Source organism: Chiloscyllium punctatum, chromosome 9, assembly GCF_047496795.1.
Source record: "Chiloscyllium punctatum isolate Juve2018m chromosome 9, sChiPun1.3, whole genome shotgun sequence".
In the NCBI taxonomy this organism is placed as follows: domain Eukaryota; kingdom Metazoa; phylum Chordata; class Chondrichthyes; order Orectolobiformes; family Hemiscylliidae; genus Chiloscyllium; species Chiloscyllium punctatum.
The window spans coordinates 108,607,540-108,629,043 of NC_092747.1; the positions used below are offsets into that span (position 1 = coordinate 108,607,540).

Genomic DNA, 21,504 nt, shown 5'->3' on the forward strand with positions numbered 1-21,504 from the left:
CAGGTACAGTTACAACATTTAAAAGACATTTAGGTAAGTACACGAATAAGAAACATTTGGAGGGATAAGGGCCAAGCACAGCTAGGTGGGTCTAGTTTAGTTTGGAATTACGGTCAGCAGGGGCTGGTTGGACTGAAGGGTTGGTTTCCATGCTGTATGAGTCTGTCCTTTAAATGCTGTAATTGTACTCCCCTCTACCACTTCCTTTTGACAGTTTGTTCTGTATACACACTGCCCTCTGTGAAAAAGTTGCCACTCAGGTCCTTTTTAAATCTTTCCCCTCAACTTAAACGAATGCCCTTTAGCTTCGGACTCCCCTACCCTGGAAAAACTACCTTAGCTAAAAACATTATTCAAGCTTCTCCTGACTTTAAATCTCTAAAAGGTCACCCCTCAGCCTTCTATGCTCCAGGGTGCGAAAACATCCCAGCCTCTCCCTATAAATCAAACCCTCCAGCCAGTAAGGAGAAGCTGATTAATGGATTGGATATGTGATTCTGCGTTACTTGGCTGGCTATCCCTGACTACCTTGTTACCTGTTCCTTATTTGCCTGTATACCCCTACCCTGCTGAGTGACTACCTTTCTATATACTATCCATGTAGTTCTCTGACTTGTGGATGCACCATTGTGACGTCAACCACCACTCAAGCTCCAAAACCATAACACCACATTGTGCAGGCAGTAACACTTCCTGCATGAGTGTTTCTGATTTCCCCACATGCCACAGGCTGATTGTTCCTCTTAGCCAAGCTGTCCTGTACTGTTTGCTATGAACTTGTTTTCTTGTGCAAAAGTATTTTAAAAATCTGTTTTTCAACCCATCGGTTAGGTGGCTTAGCCATGCTAAGTTGCTCATAGTATCCAGGGATGTGCAGGCTAGGTGGATTAACCATGGGAAACGCAGGGTTACAGGGGTAGGGTCAAGGATGGGTCTGGCTGGAATGCTGTCTGGAGGGTTGGTGTGGAATTGATAGGCCAAATGACCTGCTTCTGCACTGTAGAGATTCTTTCATTCAATGAAAATTTCTGGACTCCGGCGGTCCCTAACAGCAGCTGCTCATAAAGGAGCATCTCCATCTATTTCTCTCCCTCACCACCACCACCACATACGTTGAGCTCCCCACTCGCAATCTTAACTTTTTATAGTAAACCTTACTTAAGGCACCTCTTTCCCCAATGTGTCAACTTCCCACCATGAATCAAATTCCCCAAGTACTAGTTCTGTCTTGACTCTCACTCTGGTATTGTCGCATAGTGTGTCCCTTGCTAGTGGCTTAAGGCACTGGATTCTCAACTACCCTGGATACTATTACTATGAAGGACACACTTTTTCCTCAACCTCTCCTCTCCTGAGACATGATGACCCTCAGGTTAAACAACCACTTCTCTCTAATGTGAAAGCAACCCTATGGTGCAGTAGGACTATGGTGACTTTACCTGTTATGGCCCCTTTGCACGTTCCGGCAATAGTATTTGTACTATTGAATCTTGTGCTTCAGAACTTGATGTCTGTCTAGCATGGTTGCTCAGTATTTAGCACTGCTACCTCACTGTGCCAGGGACCCAGGTTCGATTCTACCTTCAGGTGACTGTATAGAGCTTACACATGTTCCTTGTGTATGCATGTGTTCCCTTCGGGTGCTCTGGTTTCCTCCCACAGTCCAAAGATGTGCAGGCTAACTGGATTGGCTATGCTAAATTGCCCAGTATCCAGGAATATGCAGACTAGGTGGATTAACCATGGGAAATGCAGGGTTACAGAGCTGAGGTAGGCGGGTGAGTTTGGGTCAAATGCTGTTTGAAGGGTCTTTGTGGATTTGTTGGGCTGAATGGCATGCTTCCATATTGTAGGGATTCTATGGTTTGAATGTGGAAGATTGTCCAGGTTTATCATGTGCCCAAAAAGCTTCACAAATCCAGATTGCTAATTCCCACTTTTTCTGCCTATTCTCAGTCATCACAATGAGGGAGCGAGTCGTCAACAGTGTTATCAAGCAGTACTTGCAAAGGAATTATCTATCTAACTGACATTGAGTTTACACTTCACCAAGGCCACTTCATTCCTGACCTCATTTCAGGCTTGGTCCAAATATGAGCAATAGAGCTGAACTCCAGAGGTGAGGCAGTACTGAATGCCTTTGATAGGAAGATAGCTTTTGACCAAGGAAAATATCAATGAGCCCGCAAAACAATGGATTTGGGGGTGGAAAGCTCAATGCGAGTTGGAATCCTACTTCTAGCAAAGGAAACTGGTTGTTGGAGTCAGTAGTCACAGCTCAGAGACATCACTGCAGGTGTTACAGGATAGTATCCCAACTCAACTATTTTCAGTTCCATCATCAATTACCTTTTCTTCTCTCCTGTGGGCCCATAGAACATTCCAGCAATACTATTTGTACTCTTGAGCCTTGTGCTTCAGAACTTGATGTCTGTCTAGCTAAGCTGGTCCAGTGCAGCTGCAACACAGGCAGCTACCTGACCAGACTAACAGGGTATGGCTGATAGGGCAGTTGCATGTTCCTCCTGCAGAATGTGGCAGGTGAGAGACACTACACATGTCTCTGCTGACCACATCTGCAGGAAGTGCACCCAACTCCAGCTCCTCGTAAACAGAGTTAGCGAACTGGAGCTGGATGAACTACAGATCATCCGGGAGGCTGAAAGAGAAATTGAGAGGATGTACAGAGAGGTGGTCACTCCTCAGACACAGGATAAGAACAGATGGGTTACAGTCAGGGATAGGAAAGGGAGCCAACAGATAGGGCAGGAATCCCCTGCGGCCATTCCCCTCAGCAATAAGTATACCATTTTGGATACTGCTGGTGGTGATGTCCTACTGGGGAAAGCCATAGTCGTCTGGTCTGTAGCACTGACCCTGGTGCTCTGGCTCAGAAGGGAAGGGAGGTGAATAGGAAAGCGCTAGTGGTAGGGGACTCAATAGTTAGCCGGATTGACAGGAGATTTTGTGGTCAGGACGAGGAACCCTGGAGGGTATGTTGCCTCCCTGCTGCCAAGATCCGGGATTCTGAAGGGAAAGAGGGTGAGCAGCCAGAAATCGTGGTACATATTGGCACCAATGATGTAGCTCGGAAAGGGATTGAGGATCTGAAAAGTGACTGCTGAGAGCTAGGTTGGAAGCTGAAGAGCAGGACGCGAAGAGTGGTGATCTCTGGTTTGCTACTGGTGCCACGAGATAGTGAGGTGAGGAACAGCCAGTGAATGCAGTTTAACACGTAGCTATGAGGCTGTTCCAGGAGGGAGGGGTTCAGATACCTAGACCATTGGGATACCTTCTGGGGAAGGTGGGACTTGTACATGAAGGATGGGTTGCACCTGAACTGGAGGAACACAAATGTCCTGGGTGGGAGATTTGCTTGTGTGGTTCGGGAGGGTTTAAACTAATTTAGCAAGGGGGTAGGAATCAGAGCTACATATCTGAGAGAGGGGCAATTGTAGATGGGGCAGTGACAGGATGTAGTGAATCTATCGGGAAAGTTTCTTGTGTGATGAAACAAAGGGATCAGTTAAAGTGTGTTTCCTTTACACAAGGAGTGTCGGAAATAAGAATGATGAACTTATGAGCATGGATCAGTATTTGGGGCAACTATGTTGTGGCCATAACGGAGACATGGGTTTCACAGGGCAGGATTGGTTGCGAGATGTTCCACGATTAGAACTTTTAAAAATAACATGGAGAGTGGAAAAAGAGGAGTTGGTGTAGCATTGCTAATCAGAGAGTGCATCACAGCTACAGTAATGAAGATTGTTGAGGAAGGTTTGCCTACTGAGTCAGTATGGGTGGAAGTTAGAAACAGCAAGGGAACGGGGGTTTTCTACAGACCACCTAAAAGCAGTAGAGAGGTTGAAGAACTCAAGCTGGCAGATTTTGGAAAAATGCAGATGTAGCAGGCGTGTTGTGGGTGATTTCAACTTTCCCAAGATTTAACTGGAACCTCCTTAGTGCAGATGGTTTGGATGGAGCCATTTTTGTCAGGTGAGTTCAGGAGGGTTTCCTTACTCAGTATGTAGACAGACTGACGAGGGGAGAGGCCATTTTGGATTTCGTGCTCAGCAATGAGCCAGGACAGGTGTCAAATCTCATGGTGGGAGAGCACTTTGACAGTGACCACAACTGCCTCACGTTTACCATAGCCTTGGAGAAGGAAAGGAGCAGGTACCAAGGGAAGATTTTCTTTTTTGGGAAACGGAAATTATGACCCTATCAGAGGGGAGTTGGGAAGTACAGACTGGGAGCAGTTGTTCCACAGAAAGGGCACAGCAGACATGTGGACACTGTTTAAGGAGGAGTAGTTGCGAGTGATGCACAAATTTGTTCCTCCGAGATAGGTAAAAAGGGATAAGATTAAGGAGCCTTGGATGACTAGAACAGAGGAGCTTCTCGTCAAAAGGAAGAAGGTAGCTGATGTAAGGTGGAGGAAGCAAGGATTGAGCACAACTTTAAAGGCTTACAGACTTGCTAGAAAGGGGCTCAGAAATGGAATGAAGAGAGCCAGGAGGAGCACGAAAAAGGTTTGGCAAGAACGATTAGGGAGAACCCAAAGGCATTTTACTCATACGTGAGGAATAAGAGAATGATCAGTGAGAAGGTAGGGCTGATCAGGGATAGCGTAAGGAACTTGTGCATGGAGTCTGAGCAGATAGGGGAAGCCCTAGATGAGTTTTTTTTTGCTTCAGTTTTCACTAAAGAAAGTGACTGTGTTGTGAATGAGAACTTTGAGGTGCTGGGATATAGACTTGAACAGACCAAGATTGATGAAGTTGATGTGCTGGAGATTTTGGCAAACATTAAGATTGACAAGTCCCCAGGACCAAACCAGATTTATCCTAGGTTGCTCTGGGAAGCGAGAAAGGAGGTTGCTAAGCTGCTGGCAAGAGTCTTTGCTTCCTCACTCTCCACAGGAGTTTGCTAGAGGATTGGAAGGAGGCAAATTCTGTTCTTTTCAAGAAGGGTAATAGGGAAATCCCTGGCAATTACAGACCAGTCGGTCTTTCGTCTGTGGTCAGCAAGGTTTTGGAAAGAATTCTTGAGGGATAGGATTTATGACTATTTGGAAAAGCATAGTGTGGCTTTGTAGGGGGCAAGTCATGCCTCACAAATCTTATTGAGTTCTTTGAGGAGGTGTCAAGACAGATTGATGAAGTTCGAGCATTGGATGTGGTGTATGTGGACTTCAGCAAGGCATTTCGTAAGGTTCCCCATGGTAGTCTCATTCATAAAGTCAGGAGGTACGGGATGCGGGGAGATTTGGTTATCTGGATTCCGAATTGGTTGGCTGACAGAAGGCAGTGTATGGTTGTAGATGGAAAGTATTCTGCCTGGAGGTCAGTGTTGAGTGGTGTCCCGCAGGGCTCTGTTCTTGGACCTCTGGTCTTTTGTAGTTTTTAATAAGTGAATTGGATGAGGAGGTTGAGGGGTGGTTTAATAAGTTTGCAGATGACACAAAGGTTGGAGTTGCAGTTGGCCGTATCGAGGGTTGTTGCAGGCTGTAGTGCGACATAGACAGGATGCACAGCTGGGCTGAGAAATGGCAGATGGAGTTCAACTTGGATAAATGTGAAGTGGTGCATTTTGGAAGGTCGAACTCGAATGCTGAATACAGGATTATAGACAGGATACTTGGCAGTGTGGCAGAACAGGGATCTGGGTGTTCAAATATAAAGATCCTCCAAAGTTGCCACCCAAGTGGATAAGGTTGTTAAAGCATATGGTGTTCTGGCTTTCATTAACGGGGGATCCCTTTTAAGAGCTGCAAGGTTTTGCTGTAGCTCTACAAGTCCCTGGTGAGACCACACTTGGAATATTGTGTCCAGTTCTGATCGCCCTACTATAGGAAAAATACAAAGACTTTGGAGAGGGTGCAAGGAAGGTTTACCAGGATGCTGCCTGGACTGGAGGATTTGCCTTTTGAAGAGAGCTCGGACTTTTCTCTCTGGAGAGGAAGAGAAAGAGAGATTGACATATACAAGATAATGAGAGGCATGGATAAAATCAATACCCAGAGACTTTTCCCTAGGGCAGGATTGACAGACACGAGAGGTCATAGTTTTAAGATATTAGGAGGAAGCTATAGAGGGGATGTCAGAGGTAGGTTCTTTATGCAGAGAGTTGTGAATGCATGGAATGCGTTGCCAGCAGCGGTGGTGGAAGCGGAGTCATTACAGACATTCCAGCAACTGCTGGACATGCACATGGACAGCAGTGAATTGAGAGGTGCGTAGGTTAGGTTATTTTATTTTATGTTAGGATTAAACCTCGGCACAACATCATGGGCCAAATGACCTGTGCTGTACTTTTCTATGTTCTAATTTAGTTGGCATGGTGGCTCAGTGGTTAGTACTGCTGCCTCCCATGCCAGGGGCCCAGTTTCAATTGCTGCCTTGGGCAACTGTCTGTGTGGAATTTGCACATTCTCCCTGTGTCTGCGTGGGCTTCCTCCAGGTGCTCTGGTTTCCTCCCACAATCCAAAAGTGTGAAGTCAGGTGAATTAGTCATGCTAAATTGTCCATAGTTTTAGGTGCATTAGTCAGGGGTAAATGTAATGTAGTGGAATGAGTCTATGTGGTTTATTCTTGGGAGGGTCAGTGTGGACTTGTTGGGCCAAATGGCCTGTTTCTACACTGTAGGAAATCTAATCTAATCCAGAAGGTCAAAAATGAGAATGCTTAGTGATGATTGCACAATATCTACCATATATGGAATGTGCTGCCTGAGAGGGTGATGAAGGCAAATACTCTCAATATTTATGAAGCATTGGGACGAGCACAGGACAGAGGCAATGGTCCAAGATCAGATAAATGGGGTTACTACAGTTTGGTGTTAGTCAGCAAAAACATGGGCTGACGGGCCTGCTTCTATGCTATATTACTCTATTTACCACTCTTCAGATATTGAAGTAGTCCACGTTGATAGCAAGACCTAAACAGCATCCAGGCTTGGCCTGATAAATGGCAAGTAACATGTACAGGGCGAGCACCAGACAGTTAATATCTCCATTAATAACTGAGTCCCCAACATCTGCCCATGGTATACTTGTGTGGATGGTAATCCGAGATGGAGGATGGGAAAAATTTCTGGTTGTAACAGCTGCTTTTGAGGTATTTTAGATGTTGGAAGTGATTTCCTTGAATCCCAGGAGCAGAAATTACTGTTTTATATGTTGTTGCATTGTTTTCGAACTTTGGAGGAAAAAAAAAGTCAAAACGACACTTTTTTTTAAAAAGGGAGAGGAGCAGACAAAGGGAGCACATGGTGAGGTCAGTGTGGGAGAGAGAGAGAGAGAGAGAGAAGGAAACCTACACTGCTAACTGACACAGCAGTGAACCTGCACAGTTACTGCCTTTGCCTTTTGAATTAACGTATCTCTGAACATCTGAGTGCGTCTGGGAAAATTAACAAACAAGTTTACAGCTCATCTTTTGAGGAACCTGTTTGGGAGCGGTCACAGCACAGAAACAGAAGTGAATAGTTTTAAGTTTTGATAGTTTTAGGCCTTACAGTAAGTCTGCAGTAATGAGTAGAGTGGGTTATTTCTTGATTATATGTTTTATTGAGATATGTCCCTTAAACTTAAAATATAAGCCATAAGTATTAATTTAACCTGGAGCAGTGTTTTGTCAAGTAATAATAAGACAGTGCTATTTTCTGGGTCTGCAGATTGAAAGAAGCAAAAATGGCCTTCAGTCGGATGTGGGAGTTTAGGGAGAGTTTACAGGTTACTGAGGATTATATCTGCAATAAATGTCATTGGTAGCAAATCCTATCAGATTGAATGGATCAGTTGGAGAGACAGAGGTGGTGAGGAATTTACAAGAGCAAAGGAATGGGATGGATGGCAGTAACAGGAAGGGGGAAAAAGTCGCAGATACTGTCATGTAGATGCGTTAACTCCAGGAAAGGTAAGAGAGCTAGGCAGGAAGTGCAGGAGTCTTCTGTGGCTATTCCCATTTCAAACAAGTATGTTGTGGAAAATGTAGGGGACTATGGATTCTCTGGGGAACGTAGCACGAACAGCCAAGTTTCTGGTATCGAGATTGGCTGTGACGCAATGAGGGGTACGTCGGGTTCCAAGAGATCGATTGTGTTAGGATACTCTCTAGTCAGAGGTACATACAGACGTTTCTGTGGCCAGCAGCAAAAATCAGAATGGTGTGTTCCTTCCCTGGTGCCAGATGTCTGAGGGTGCAGAATGTTCTCAAGGGGGAGATGGACTAGCAGGAGGTCATTGTGCACATTGGAAGCAACGCCATAGGAAGGGAAAAGGTTGAAATTCTCAAGGAAGATTAGAGTTAGGCAGGAATTTAAAAAGGAGGTCCTCAAGAGTAGTAATATCTGGATTACTCCCGGTACTACAAACTAATGAGGACAGGAATAGGAGGGTAGAGCAGATAAATATATGGGAGAAGGATTCACGTTTTTGGATCATTTGGAAGCTCTTTTGGGGTAGAAGTGACCTGTACAAAAAGGATGGATTGCACCTAAATTGAAAGGGTATTAATGTACTGGCACAGAAATTTGCAAGAGGTGCTTGGGAGGATTTAAACTAGTGAGGTGAGGGTGGGATGGGACCCAGGGAGATCGTGAGGAAAGAGATCAATCTGAGACTGATACAGTTGAGAACAAACGAGTCAAACAGTCAGGGCAGGCAGGGACAAAGCAGAGAACAAGGTAGGACTGATCAATTAAATTGCATTTGTTTCAATACAAGAGGTCTACCAGGGAAGGCAGATGAACTCAGGGCATGGTTAGAAACATGGGACTGGGATATCATAACAATTATAGCAACATGGCTAAGGGATGGACAGGATAGCTTAATGTTCCAGGATACAAATGATACAAGAAGGACAGAAAGGGAGGCAAAAGAGGAGGGGGAGTGGTGTTTTTGATAAGGGATAGCATTACAGCTGTACTGAGGGAAGATATTCCCAGAAATACATCCAGGGAAGTTATTTGGGTGGAACTGAGAAATAAGAAAAGGATGATCACCTTATTGGGATTGTATTATAGACCCCCAAATAATCGGACGGAAATTGAGAAATAATTTTGTAAAGAGATCTCCATTATCTATAAGAATAATAGGATGGCTATGGTAGGGGATTTTAACTTTCCAAACGTAGACTGAGACTACCGTAGTGTTAAGAGTTTAGATGAAGAGGAATTTAAGTATGTAAAGAAAATTTTCTGATTCAGTATGTGGATGTACCTACTAGAGAAGGTGCAAAACTTAACCTACTCTTGGGAAATAAGGTGAGGCAGGTGACTGAGGTGTCAGTGGGGGAGCACTTTGGGGCCAGTGACCATAATTCTATTAGTTTTAAAATAGTGTTGGAAAAGCATAGACCAGATCGAACAGTTGAAGTTCTAAATTGGAGTAAAGCCAATTTTGATAGTAATAGGCAAGAACTTTCGAAAGCTGATTGGGCACAGATGTTTGCAGGTAAAGGGACAGCTGGAAAATGGGAAGCCTTCAGAAATGAGATAACAAAAATCTAGAGAAAGTATATTCCTGTTAGGGTGAACGGAAAGGTTAGTACGTATAGGGAATACTGGATGACTAAAGAAATTGAGGGTTTGGTTAAGAAAAAGAAGGAAGCGTATGTCCAGTATAGACAGGATAGATCAAGTGAATCCTTAGGGTATAAAGGCAGTAGGAGTATACTTAAGAGGGAAATCAGGAGGGCAAAAATGGGACATGAGATAGCTTTGGCAAATAGAATTAAGGAGAATTCAAAGGGCTTTTACAAATGTATTGAGGACAAAAGGGAAACTCTGGAGAAAATATGGCCCCTCAAAGATCATCAAGGCAGCCTTTAGTGTGGAGATGAGGTAGATACTAAATGAGTATTTTGCATCTGTATTTACTGTGGAAAAGGACATGGAAGATACAGACTGTAAGGAAGTAGGTGGTGACAGCTTGAAAAATGTCCATATTACAAAGGAGGAAGTGCTGGATGTCTTGAAATGTATAAAAGTGTGTACATCCCCAGGACTTGATCAGTGTACCTTAGAACTCTGGGAAGCTAGGGAAGTGATTGCTGGGCCTCTTGCTGAGATATTTGTATCATTAATAGTCACAGGTGAGGTGCCGGAAGACTGGCGGTTGGCTAACATGGTGCCACTGTTTAAGAAGGGTGGTAAGGACAAGCCAGTGAACTATAGACCAGTGAGCCTGATGTCGGTGGTGGGCAAGTTGTTGGAGGGAATCCTGAGGGACAGGATGTACATGTATTTGGAAAAGTAAGGACTGATTAGGGATAGTCAACATGGCTTTGTGCATGGAAAATCATGTCTCACGAACTTGATTGAGTTTTTTGAAAAAGTAACAAAGAGGATTGATGAGGGCAGAGTGGAACATGATTTATACGGACTTCAGTAAGGTGTTTGACAAGGTTCCCCATGGGAGACTGGTTAGCAAGGTTAGATCTCATGGAATACAGGGAATACAGTTCTGTAGCTTTGAACTGGCTCCAAGGTAGAAGACAAAGGGTGGTGGTGGAGGGTTGTTTTTCAGCCTGGGAGGCCTGTGACTAGTGGAGTGCCACAAGGATTGCTGCTGGGTCCACTATTTTTCATTATTTATGTAAATGATTTGTATGTGAGCAGAAGAGGTATAGTTAGTAAGTTTGCAGATGATGCCAAAATTGGATGTGCAGTGCCAGCAAAGAAGGTTACCTCCAATTACAACGGGATCTTGATCAGATGGGCCAGTGGGCAGATGGAGTTTAATTTAGATAAATGTGAGGTACTGCATTTTGGGAAAGCCAATGTTAGCAGGACTTGTACATTTAATGGTAAGGTCCTAGGGAGTTTTGCTGAACAAAGAGACCTTGGAGTGCAGGTTCATAGCTCCTTGAAAGTACCCACTGCTGCAGCTGCATTGATAGTTGCATTTGCAGGGAGATAGGGTAGTGAAGATGGCTTGGTATGCTTTCCTTTTATTGGTCAGAGTATTGAGTACAGGAGTCGGGAGGTCATGTTGTAGCTGTACAGAACATTGGTTAGGCCATTGTTTGAATACTGTGTGCAGTCCTGATCTCCTTCCTATCTGAAAGGTGTTATGAAATTTGAAAGGGTTCAGAAAAGATTTGTAAGGATGTTGCCAGGGTTGGAGGATTTGAGCTATAGGGAAAGGTTGAATAGGCTGAGGCTGTTTTCCCTGGAGTGTCGGAGGCTGAGAGGTGACCTTGTAGAGGTTTATAAAATCCTGAGGGGCATGGATAGGATAAATAGACAAAATCTTTTCCCCGGGGTGGGACAGTCAAGAACTCGAGGGCATAGGTTTAGGGTGAGAGAGGAAAGATATAAAAGAGACCTAAGGGTCATCTTTTTCACAGAGGGTGGTGTGTGTCTGGAATGAGCTGCCAGAAGAAGTGGTGGAAGCTAGTACAATTGCAACATTTAAAAGGCATCTGAATGGGTATACGCATAGGAAGGGTTTGGAGGGATATGGGCTGGGTGCTGGCAAACGGAACTATATTGGGTTGGGATATCTGATCAGCATGGGCAAGTTGGACCGAAGGGTCTGTTTCCGTGCTGTACATCTCTATGACTTTGACTGCAACTCAAACAACATTAAAAGCTTGACACCATTCAAGAAAGTAATTCATTAACTGGCATCCTTTAAATGGCATCTACCACCTTCAGCATTCATTCCCTTTACTATCAATGCAGTTGCAGCAGTGGGTACCATTTACAGGGGAATGCAATGCAGGACCTCATCATGGCCCTTCAACAGAACTTCCAAAGCTGTGGCCTCTACCACATCACAGGACAAGTGCTGCAGATATGTGGGAGCATCACCGCTTGCAGGTCCCCTTCAAACCATAACCATCCTGCCTTGAACCTATATCATTGTTCCTCCATTGTCTGAGTCAAAGTCCTGGGACTTAACTTCCCAATAGCACCACCTGTACTCCAAGGATTGCCTGTGGTTCCAGAAGGGAGCTGTTCACCCCTGTCTCCAGGGCATAAGGGAATAAAGAAATAAATGCTGACCTATCCAAGAATTAATAGCTCCAGAGTTCAGAATACCATAATAGCATCTTCATTCTCTGCATTCTCCTTAACTTTTTTCCATAACCTATACTTTGCCAGCTTTCAGCTGCATTACATTTGAATTAAAGCAAAATACAGTAGATGCTGGAAATCTGAAACCAATGTGCTGGAGAAACTCAGCAGTTCTGGCAGCATCTTTGGAGAGAGTAATGGAGTTATCAATTTGAGTCTGGTATGGGTCATTTTTCAGAACTCTGAGGGTGAGTCATACTGAATTCAAAACATTAACTCACTCTCTCTCTCCTGCCATTTGTTGCCAGATCTCCTGAGTTTCTCCAGCATTTTCTGTTGTTTAATATGTTAAATTTGTGGCATGTATTGCCCTAAGAATGCATCTCTGCTTGGTAATTATAATAATTTGATTATTTGCATTTTAATATAAAATGTAAGTAGAACTGATGTCTGTCATTGAGTTTTTTGTGAAATGTAGTGCAGTTATGAATATTTAACCATCGCATTCAAGCAATAACTATTACTGGATATGCTTCAATATAATACTTCATCAAATGGACTGTTGCTTCAACTTATTTGCATTCACTTGTAAATAGTGTTTCCTTTACATTCAGATTGTTGCAAGTTTCTTCACTTTTGGTTTCTAAGACCTGTGTGCTTGATTTTATTTTCCCTGTGGTATTTTAAGCCATGAGTTAATATGTTGGCTTTGATCAGAATAACATTAACAAGTTTGATTTAAATCCAGTAATTCTTTCACTTTCCCGTCAGTTTATGATCAATCATTTTGCCACCTTTGATTTGATGCCTGTGGTGTTGCTCAGCCATGTTGACCAAGGCTAAACTTAAAATGAACCTATGCAATGCAAACACCTTACACTAGTCCCAGCTTTAGAAGTACCTTAGCTTAAGAATAACCCTTCGAATCACATTAAGATGACACAAGATTAGCTTGGACCATTCCCTTGCCCCCCTCCCCACCACCAACCGACTCTTTCTCAACCCCCCCCACCCCTGCCTCCCTTAGCTTTCTTGGGAACTAAGGGTGCTCCCTGATGGCAAATGTGGGTTGGGGGTGAACAGCCACTCCATGCAGCAGATTATTTAGAAATCAACTGTATGAGGCAAAATTATCCAACTTAGTCGATGGATACTAAAAATACACTGTTTTAAAAAAAAATTCTTCTTGTCAAAAGCTATTGAGTGGAACACATTTCTTCCTCTTCCTCCTGTACTTATTGTTAAAGTTTTGATTTGGTACCCAAGACTGACAAATGGATAGTTTAAACAAGCCATAAAATTATGGACGGACGTTACTGGAGCACATGCCTCTGAAATATGTTACCGACTGTTTTATTTGCTTAATCATAACAATGTCCTGCCAAGAAATTGGATTATTGGTATGTACTATGTACTTTCTAAATTTTTGAGTAGTATGTTGGTATATAGTCCTAGGTTAATTCTGTTGTGCTTCATTGACATGCTGAACTGTCCTCTTGCTATCACAACAGTTGTATAAAGGACATCTGTTTGTAGGGGGATGCTGTTAAGCTTGATTGGCAAGATTGACCCTGAATCCAGTTCAGTCCCTCTACCTGTTGTGATTGTTTGTGACATGGCACGTGAGGGTGCTGCAAATGATGCCAAACACTGGGGTCCGTGTTTAAAAAGGAGCTATATATTAAATTGGCCGTCTATCAGTGCTCAAAATGTGTGGGAACAGGGAAAATTCACCTTCAGAATGCTTGGGAAAATTCAAATCATGTGAGAGCTTCAAGTTGAATAAATGAAATCTTTGAAGAGCTACTGTTCCAGTAGCAGGCTGGATCTTTCCCTCATTGCTGCTGAGGAATTCTGTCGTGTAATATTTGGCCAAGTATAATCAAGGCATTGAAAAGAAAGTTAGTTGGTAGCTTGAAAAGGAACGATGTGCAGGGTTATGGGGAGAGGATGTAAGAATAGTGTAAAGTGAGATGCTCAATGAGAGAGTCAGTACAGACATGATGGACCAAATTGCCTATTCCACTGTAACAATTGAGGAGTCGGAGGGTTAAAGGGGCCTGTAAACAGAAGCAGCAGAGTCTGTGATTCTTCTGCATAGCCTTGATTCATAAAGGCATGCCTTGTCCACCAATTGGTGAGTGGTGTCCCCCATGTTATTTATAAAACATTGTTGCTGTCTAATGGTAAGGCATGACTGTGGTCCTTTTGTGACTTTATCTTCCAGAGATTGTAGGTTAGGAGTAATTCAGCATTCTGCAATTGCCCTGTGTTGCTCAATAACTAACATTTAGCCATGCTCATTATTAGTTAGCATTCACAGGGTTAAATCATAAAGGAAGTAGAATATAGCTGCTGCCTGTTTGACAGAATCAGCGCTGTTTACTTTCCCCACCCCCATTCCGTCATTACCTTCTGTGGTTCCCTTTCACTGCTTGGCGTCTGTAGATGTAAGTGTTCACAGATGTTAGTGAAACATTGACTGAATTACTGTATGTCCATTTTCCTTGCAGATAAGGAAACTGAAGATTGTGACTGCCTCTTATTTATTTTAGAGGGAAAGAATTGTAGTCCTGAATGAATAGGTGTGTTAGTGTTAATAGAAGTACACATTGAGCTAATGGAATTGCAGTCTGTAGAGATGAGTTTCCAATCAGTTTGAAGCCAGGAGTACAGTACCTCTATATAGCAGTAGGGCTGGTCGCATTGGGTTGAGGCATTTTCAATATAGAGAGCATAGTGTCATCTGGCACACTCAGCCATTTATGAGATACATCAGACTATTGGATTGCTGCCCAGAATATTGCCGCAATACTTGTTGCGATTGGCTGTTCCCTCCATCAAGCATAGTTTCACGAGGAAAGCCAACTCCTTTTTTAATCTGCAATAGCATGGCTGACTGCAGTAAGCTGCCTTGTTAATTCTGCTTCCGTTCTCATCTTGAGTACATTGAAAGTGCTCAACCGCTTCATGCAATAAAGTAGTGCTGCTTCAAGTGGAGTGAAAGTTACTGTACTAAAACATAATTTTTGTTTTTATTTTAATTTTATCAACAGGTCCGTGATAAAAAGTGCCTTTTCTGGAGTCTGTGTTACTTGGAGCTGCTTTTAGGTCAGTCTGCTCTTTCGAGATTTGTTTGCTGCCAATTAAACAAATGTCTGGCCTATCGTGCAACTGAAAACAGAAGACGCCTCTGCTGCATCTTTTAGCTGCTTGTCTCATTTTCAACTGTCCATAACAGCAAAACTGAAGCGAACTGATACATGAGGAACTAAACCAACGTACAAAGAGCGGAGTGCACTGACGGCAGTAAAATCACTAACTGGTAGAGACTCGAGAATGATGATTAATCAACGGGTGTGATTGCATCAAAATAACTTTTTATTGAAAGCAACAAAGTGCTGCATTAGCAAACGTACAATATAAAACAGCCAGACGTGTCACCAACAAGAAGGGGTGAAAAACACGTGACGGAAGGCCGCAAGTCCCAGTCGGTGACCGATCATTTGCTGACTAATTGTCTGTTTTAATGTTGTCTCGCAGCCAGAAAAGCAACTCTCCGGCAGCATTTTATGAAGTTATCTTCTACTTTTATGATCATTAAAAATCATTTGTATATTTTAAGAAAAGAGAGCTATATTTTTGATTTTATTTCTATTAACTGCTGCCTTCCTTACCCAAGAATCCTGATATTGAGCTGTTCTGAACCACATTTCACTTCCAACGATTTATTATGGCTGTAAACGTTACTCCAGTACGTGATACAAAATGGCTGACATTAGAAGTGTGCAGACAGTTTCAGAGAGGGACATGTTCACGTTCAGACCAGGAATGCAAGTTTGCACACCCACCAAAAAGCTGTCAGGTTGAAAATGGGCGAGTTATTGCATGCTTTGATTCCCTTAAGGTAAGGAATTTTAACATCCAGCTTTTCAATCATGCAGTTTCTAATTTTGTGGCACAGAGCTCATTGATCTGTTCCAGAAACTTTGGCGATTGTAACTGCTTCTTAGAAATAAGCATTCACATAAGAAATTGACCATTTTTAACTGTGTATTGTGAATCAGATTCTTTGTTAAAATAAGCACCTGCTAGTAGGAACATTATAATGGTATCTTTTTGGTGACCAAATAAATGTTTAGGTGATATTTACATTTTAACTTGTAGCCTTTGTAAAAATTGATGATGTCACTGTCACCTATCACTTGTACTACTGTGATTTATAAACCTTTCTGTATTATCCTGTTATAATATAAAAAGTTATATCTTTGTGAATCCAGACAACCTTACGTTCCTCAATATGAAAACATGTTTTGAAAGCAATGGAATGTCTTCCCCTCAAAGTCCCATTCTGTTTTGCTCAGCTGCATATCCTCCTTCCTTTCTTCATTTCAGTCTTTGCTGTTTACTGTCCGCCTATGCCAAATCTCTCTGCCTGCTTCCCCCCTCTCCCAAACCTGATTTCTCTGTTTGCTCAGTCTTGGTCTTCTCATAAAATTGACTTGAGTCCGTCAACTATGTTATTGCTCACAGCCCCTCTGCACTTGATCTCAGTCAAATGTAAGGCTGTCTCTGACCAATGCTTAGTTGGTCTTGCCAGCTAGATTTTAACCACCTCAATCCCACTGTCTTCCTCCATGTTTTGTATGGGAAAACCTCCTTTCCTTGTTCCTTCAATATTTTCCTTCCCAACTCTTCTTCCCACCATGATCCTTCAGTTGTTGTTGGCTTATTAAACCAGTTATGTAACTTTCAAATCATTTTTTCCATCAAAACAGCTATTCTTTTATTCATGTTGTTTGAGCATGTGCATATGCAAATATACACCCTCTTTACTATTCAAAACAGGGCAGCACAAATTTGTGTTTCTGATGATGAATAACTAAATGTCATAAATGTAAAGCTCTATTGAGCGACGCAACAGTCTCTCTACTGCCTAAATCATTATTCAAAGCTCACCTAGATGGCAGGATATGTTTCTCCATAGCTAATTGCTTCCTCAAACCTCTTCTGCTGTCTGCAGCTTTGCTTCCAATCAGCTTCCTCTCCCACTCAACCAAGTCTCCTATTTTCCAATCCCTTGTTACTAAACTTGTGTAGAGTCATAGAGATGTACAGCATGGAAATAGACCCTTTGGTCCAACCTGTCCATGATGACCAGATCTCCCAACCCAATCTAGTCCCACCTGCCAGCACCTGGCCCATATCCCTCCAAACCCTTCCTATTCATATACCTATCCAAATGCCTCTTTAAATGTTGCAATTGTACCAGCCTCCACCACATCCTCTGCCAACACATTCCATACATGTACCATCCTCTGCATGAAAAAGTTGCCCCTTAGGTCTCTTTTATATCTTTCCCCTCTCATCCTAGACCAATGCCTTCTAGTTCTGGACTCCCCGACCCCAGGGAAAAGACTTTGTCTATTTATCCTATCCATGCCCCTCATAATTTTGTAAACCTCTATAAGGTCACCCCTCAGCCTCAGGCGATCCAGGGAAAACAGCCCCAGCCTGTTCAGGCTCTTCCTATAGCTCAAATCCTCCAACCCTGGCAACGTCCTTGTAAATCTTTTCTGAATCCTTTCAAGTTTCACAACATCTTTCCGATAGGAAGGAGACCAGAATTGCACGCAATATTCTAACAGTGGCCTAACCAATGTCCTGTACCAACACAACATGACCTCCCAACTCCTGTACTCAATGCTCTGACCAATAATGGAAAGCATACCAGATGACGCCTTCACTATCCTATCTACCTGCGACTCCACTTTCAAGGAGCTATGAACCTGCACTCCAATGTCTCTTTGTTTAGCAACACTCCCGAGGACCTTATCTTTAAGTGTATAAGTCCTGCTAAGATTTGCTTTCCCAAAATGCAGCACCTCGCATTTATCTGAATTAAACTTGATCTGCCACTTCTCAGCCCATTGGCCTATCTGGTCCAGATCCTGTTATAATCTGAGGTAACCCTCTTCACTGTCCACTACACCTCCAATTTTAGTGTCATCTGCAAACTTACTAACTGTACCTCCTTATGCTCGCATCCAAGTCATTTTATTAAATGACAAAAAGTAGAGGACCCAGCACCGATCGTTGTGGCACTCCACTGGTCACAGGCCTCCAGTCTGAAAAACAACCCTCCACCACCACCCTCTGTCTTTTACCTTTTGAGCCAGTTCTGTATCCAAATGGCTCATTCTCCCTGTATTCCATGAGATCTAACCTTGCTAGTCAGTCTCCCATGGGGAACCTTGTCGAATGCCTTACTGAAGTCCATAGAGGTCACATCTACTGCTCTGCCCTCATCAATCCTTTTTGTTAATTCATCAAAAAACTCAATCAAGTTTGTGAGACACTATTTTCCATGCACAAAGCCATGTTGACTATCCCTAATCAATTCTTACCTTTCCAAATACATGTACATCCTGTCCCTCAGGATTCCATCCAACAACTTGCCCACCACTGAGGTCAGGCTCACCGGTCTATAATTTCCTGGCTTGTCTTTACCGCCCTTCTTAAACAGTGGCACCACGTTTGCCAACCTCCAGTCTTCCGGCATCTCACCTGTGACTATCGATGATACAAATATCTCAGCAAGGAACCCAGCAATCGCTTCTCTAGCTTCCCACAGAGTTCTCAGGTACACCTGATCAGGTCCTGGGGATGTATCCACCTTTATGCGTTTCAAGACATCCAGCACTTCCTCCTCTGTAATCTGGACATTTTGCAAGATGTCACCATCTATTTCCCTCCAGTCTATATCTTCCATATCCTTTTCCACAGTAAATACTGATGCACAATATTCATTTAGTGTCTTTCCCCCATTTTCTGTGGCTCCATGCAAAGGCTGTCTTGCTGATGTTTGAGGGGCTCTATTTTCTCCATAGTTACCCTTTTGTCCTAATATGATGTTCTTGTCAAACCAATTCTTCTGGCGAATTCATCTCCTGCTCCCAAGTTTCTTCTTCAATGTGCTACCATTCCTGGCCCCGTAGTAGCTAATACTACTCCCTTACTTTGAAGCACTATCTTTTCTTTTCAGGGCTGCTGCTATTAAATCCATTTTGCTTAAATAACTTGCCTTTGACCTATCCATTGCTCATAATTTTTCTATAAAGTTACAATGATTGTTATGTCATAATTCCATGATAGCCATTGTGTTTTGTTCATGGTGTCCTGTTTTTCCTCTTCTGCCTTAATATCTTTTGCAGCGATCAACGCTAGTTACTTATGACATCACATTTTCCTGTAGCAGATTCCTATAGTTCCCTTTTGTGGTTCGACTTCTGCATATGTGGACAGAATGAGCACATCTTTAGCAATGGTTTCTCTTATTCTTCACTGTATTATGTTGTGGGATTCTTCTTAAAATCATTACCCATGTCTTCCTTCTCTAGAATATTTTACTGACCCTTGGCCACATGAAGTCAGCTTCCATATACGTGCTAATGATATCACATTGCATCCTTGTACCAGTTATCTTGATCCTGTCATCATTTCTCTGCCATCAGACTGCCCATCTGGCATCAAATATGGAAGCCTTATTTCTTTTGAAGACAGGAAAATCAAGCCCATCCGTTTGATGCTCATTGCAAGCTCATGCTGACTCTATCTTTTGCTTTGACCTCTCTCTTTGATTTAACAAATCATTCTGCTCAATCATGAACTTGGCTTGGAATTCTGCGTTATATCTGTCACTGATTGCTGTTTGTTTATACCCGAGTAACATTGTTTGTCTCTTTTCATACTTTCTGTTCCAATGCCAAACGTCCTGTCAGTGGTTATGACAATTATGCATTTAGTTTGTTCCGATGTTCTCCCTGCAACCTTTTCCTTTAATTATATAAACTCCCAATTTATCCAAAATGCAGTTGTGTAACCAGTACTGCACTATCTTCATTGAAGAGTAAGGCTCTTGTGGCACAATGGTAATGTCCTTACCTCTGCCCCAGAAAGCCCAGGTTCATGTCCCGCCTTCTCCAGAGATGTTTAATAACATCTTTGAGCAGGTTGACGAGAAAATATGAGATGGGTTCTTAGAGCTCTCATGGCACATTGGCAGAGACACTACTTCTGGGCCAGTAAACCAGTGTCCATCCCCTGACCCAGAGGTGTTTTATAACACATCAGAACCTTTATTTTCCAAAAAAGATGTGATGATTCTCAAGGCTGATGTTGTACAGTGGTAATGTCCTTACCTTTTTAAGCCAGAAGACCTTTATTTAGGTCCTAGCTGCCCCAGACATGTGTAATAACACCTCTGAAAAGGTTGATTAAAAATAAAGCTGGGTTCGTCACGTGGTATTTAAAGTTTAAAAATCATATAGCACCAGGTTATAGCTTTCGGAGCGCTTCCAAATAAACCTTTTGGACTATAACCTGGTATTGTGTGATTTTTAACTTTTGTACACCCCAGTCCAACACTGGCATCTCCAAATTATGGTATTTAAAGCACCTTCAAAATCTTCAGAGGCAGTTGGGCACCGCAGCATTTGGAGTGCATTACTTCTCCCTCCAACTCTATTTTGCTATAACCCCTCTATTTTCCTAGCTTGCCTCAATTAGTGGTGGTATTGTACTGCCCCATTTTATAATTTATTTGTTTAGTTGATTAATTGGGCGATAGGTTTGTTTTTTTTAAAATAAAAGAACTTGGTTCTTGCCCAGTGGGGAATTGACTTTCCAACTAAAAGATCTTTCATAAATTGGCTTCTTATAAGTAATTTGTTTGCTGAAGTAATTAGAAGTCATTTCATTGCCCATTTATGTCTAAATTGAGAGGACAGCATATTTAGAAACCTCAACCCTTTTCAAAATGCTAATTGCAAGATGAGAAAATCACCATTCAGACAACTTGTCCTTTCAGAAAGAAACTACACTCTCTCGTCATCTTCAAACTATCCAAAGGTGTTTCACTTAATTCTAGGAAGATTTCTTCTTTTACATTACCTCTAAATCCATTAACTATTCATGTAAAAAAATTTTGATATTATTGAGTTTTGCGGTTAATTAGTTTGGGCCTGTGCTTTTACTGCCATTGTTTGTTTTTTTTGGGAGCTCAGTTAGTTTTGTTAGCTGAATAACCTGGTTTATGATGCCAACAACATAGGTTTAATTCCTGCACTATCTAAGGATACCATGAAGGTCCTGTCTTCTCAGTCGTGCCCCTTGTCTGAGGCATCGTGAGCCTCCGGTTAAACTCCCAACCAGTTCAGTCTCTCGAAGGAGAGAGAAACCGTAGGTACTAAGGAATTGTGGAGACTTTACTGTTTGATTTTGAAGTAGTATTGGTCTACTTTTAACCATTTAATGTTTATACACCGGTTACCTCTTTTCAAAGTTGAAAAGTTTGGATTTTCCCTTTAATCATAATGGTCACAATTCCTCCCACAGCAGGTACCAGTAAAACTGATAAATTAAGTTAATCTGTTTGCAGGACTTTGTGTACAAAGTCACTGCCAGATTTGTCTGCAT

The 21,504-nt window shown here is 42.5% G+C and overlaps 1 protein-coding gene across 7 annotated transcripts in view; it reads left to right on the forward strand.

The window, feature by feature from the left end:
• mbnl2 (muscleblind-like splicing regulator 2) overlaps positions 1-21,504 on the forward strand; it is a 128,924-nt gene that overhangs the window by 26,078 nt on the left and 81,342 nt on the right. For 4 of the 7 annotated variants that reach the window (XM_072578009.1, XM_072578004.1, XM_072578011.1 and 1 more), the window contains exon 2: positions 15,084-15,934. In XM_072578009.1, the coding sequence (XP_072434110.1) occupies positions 15,761-15,934 (174 nt within the window). In that variant the 5' untranslated portion in view covers positions 15,084-15,760. Of the gene's footprint in view, positions 1-14,432; positions 14,478-14,593; positions 14,613-14,911; positions 14,932-15,083; positions 15,935-21,504 lie in introns of those variants that run through there. The other 3 variants (XM_072578005.1, XM_072578008.1, XM_072578006.1) reach the window with 3 other exon arrangements.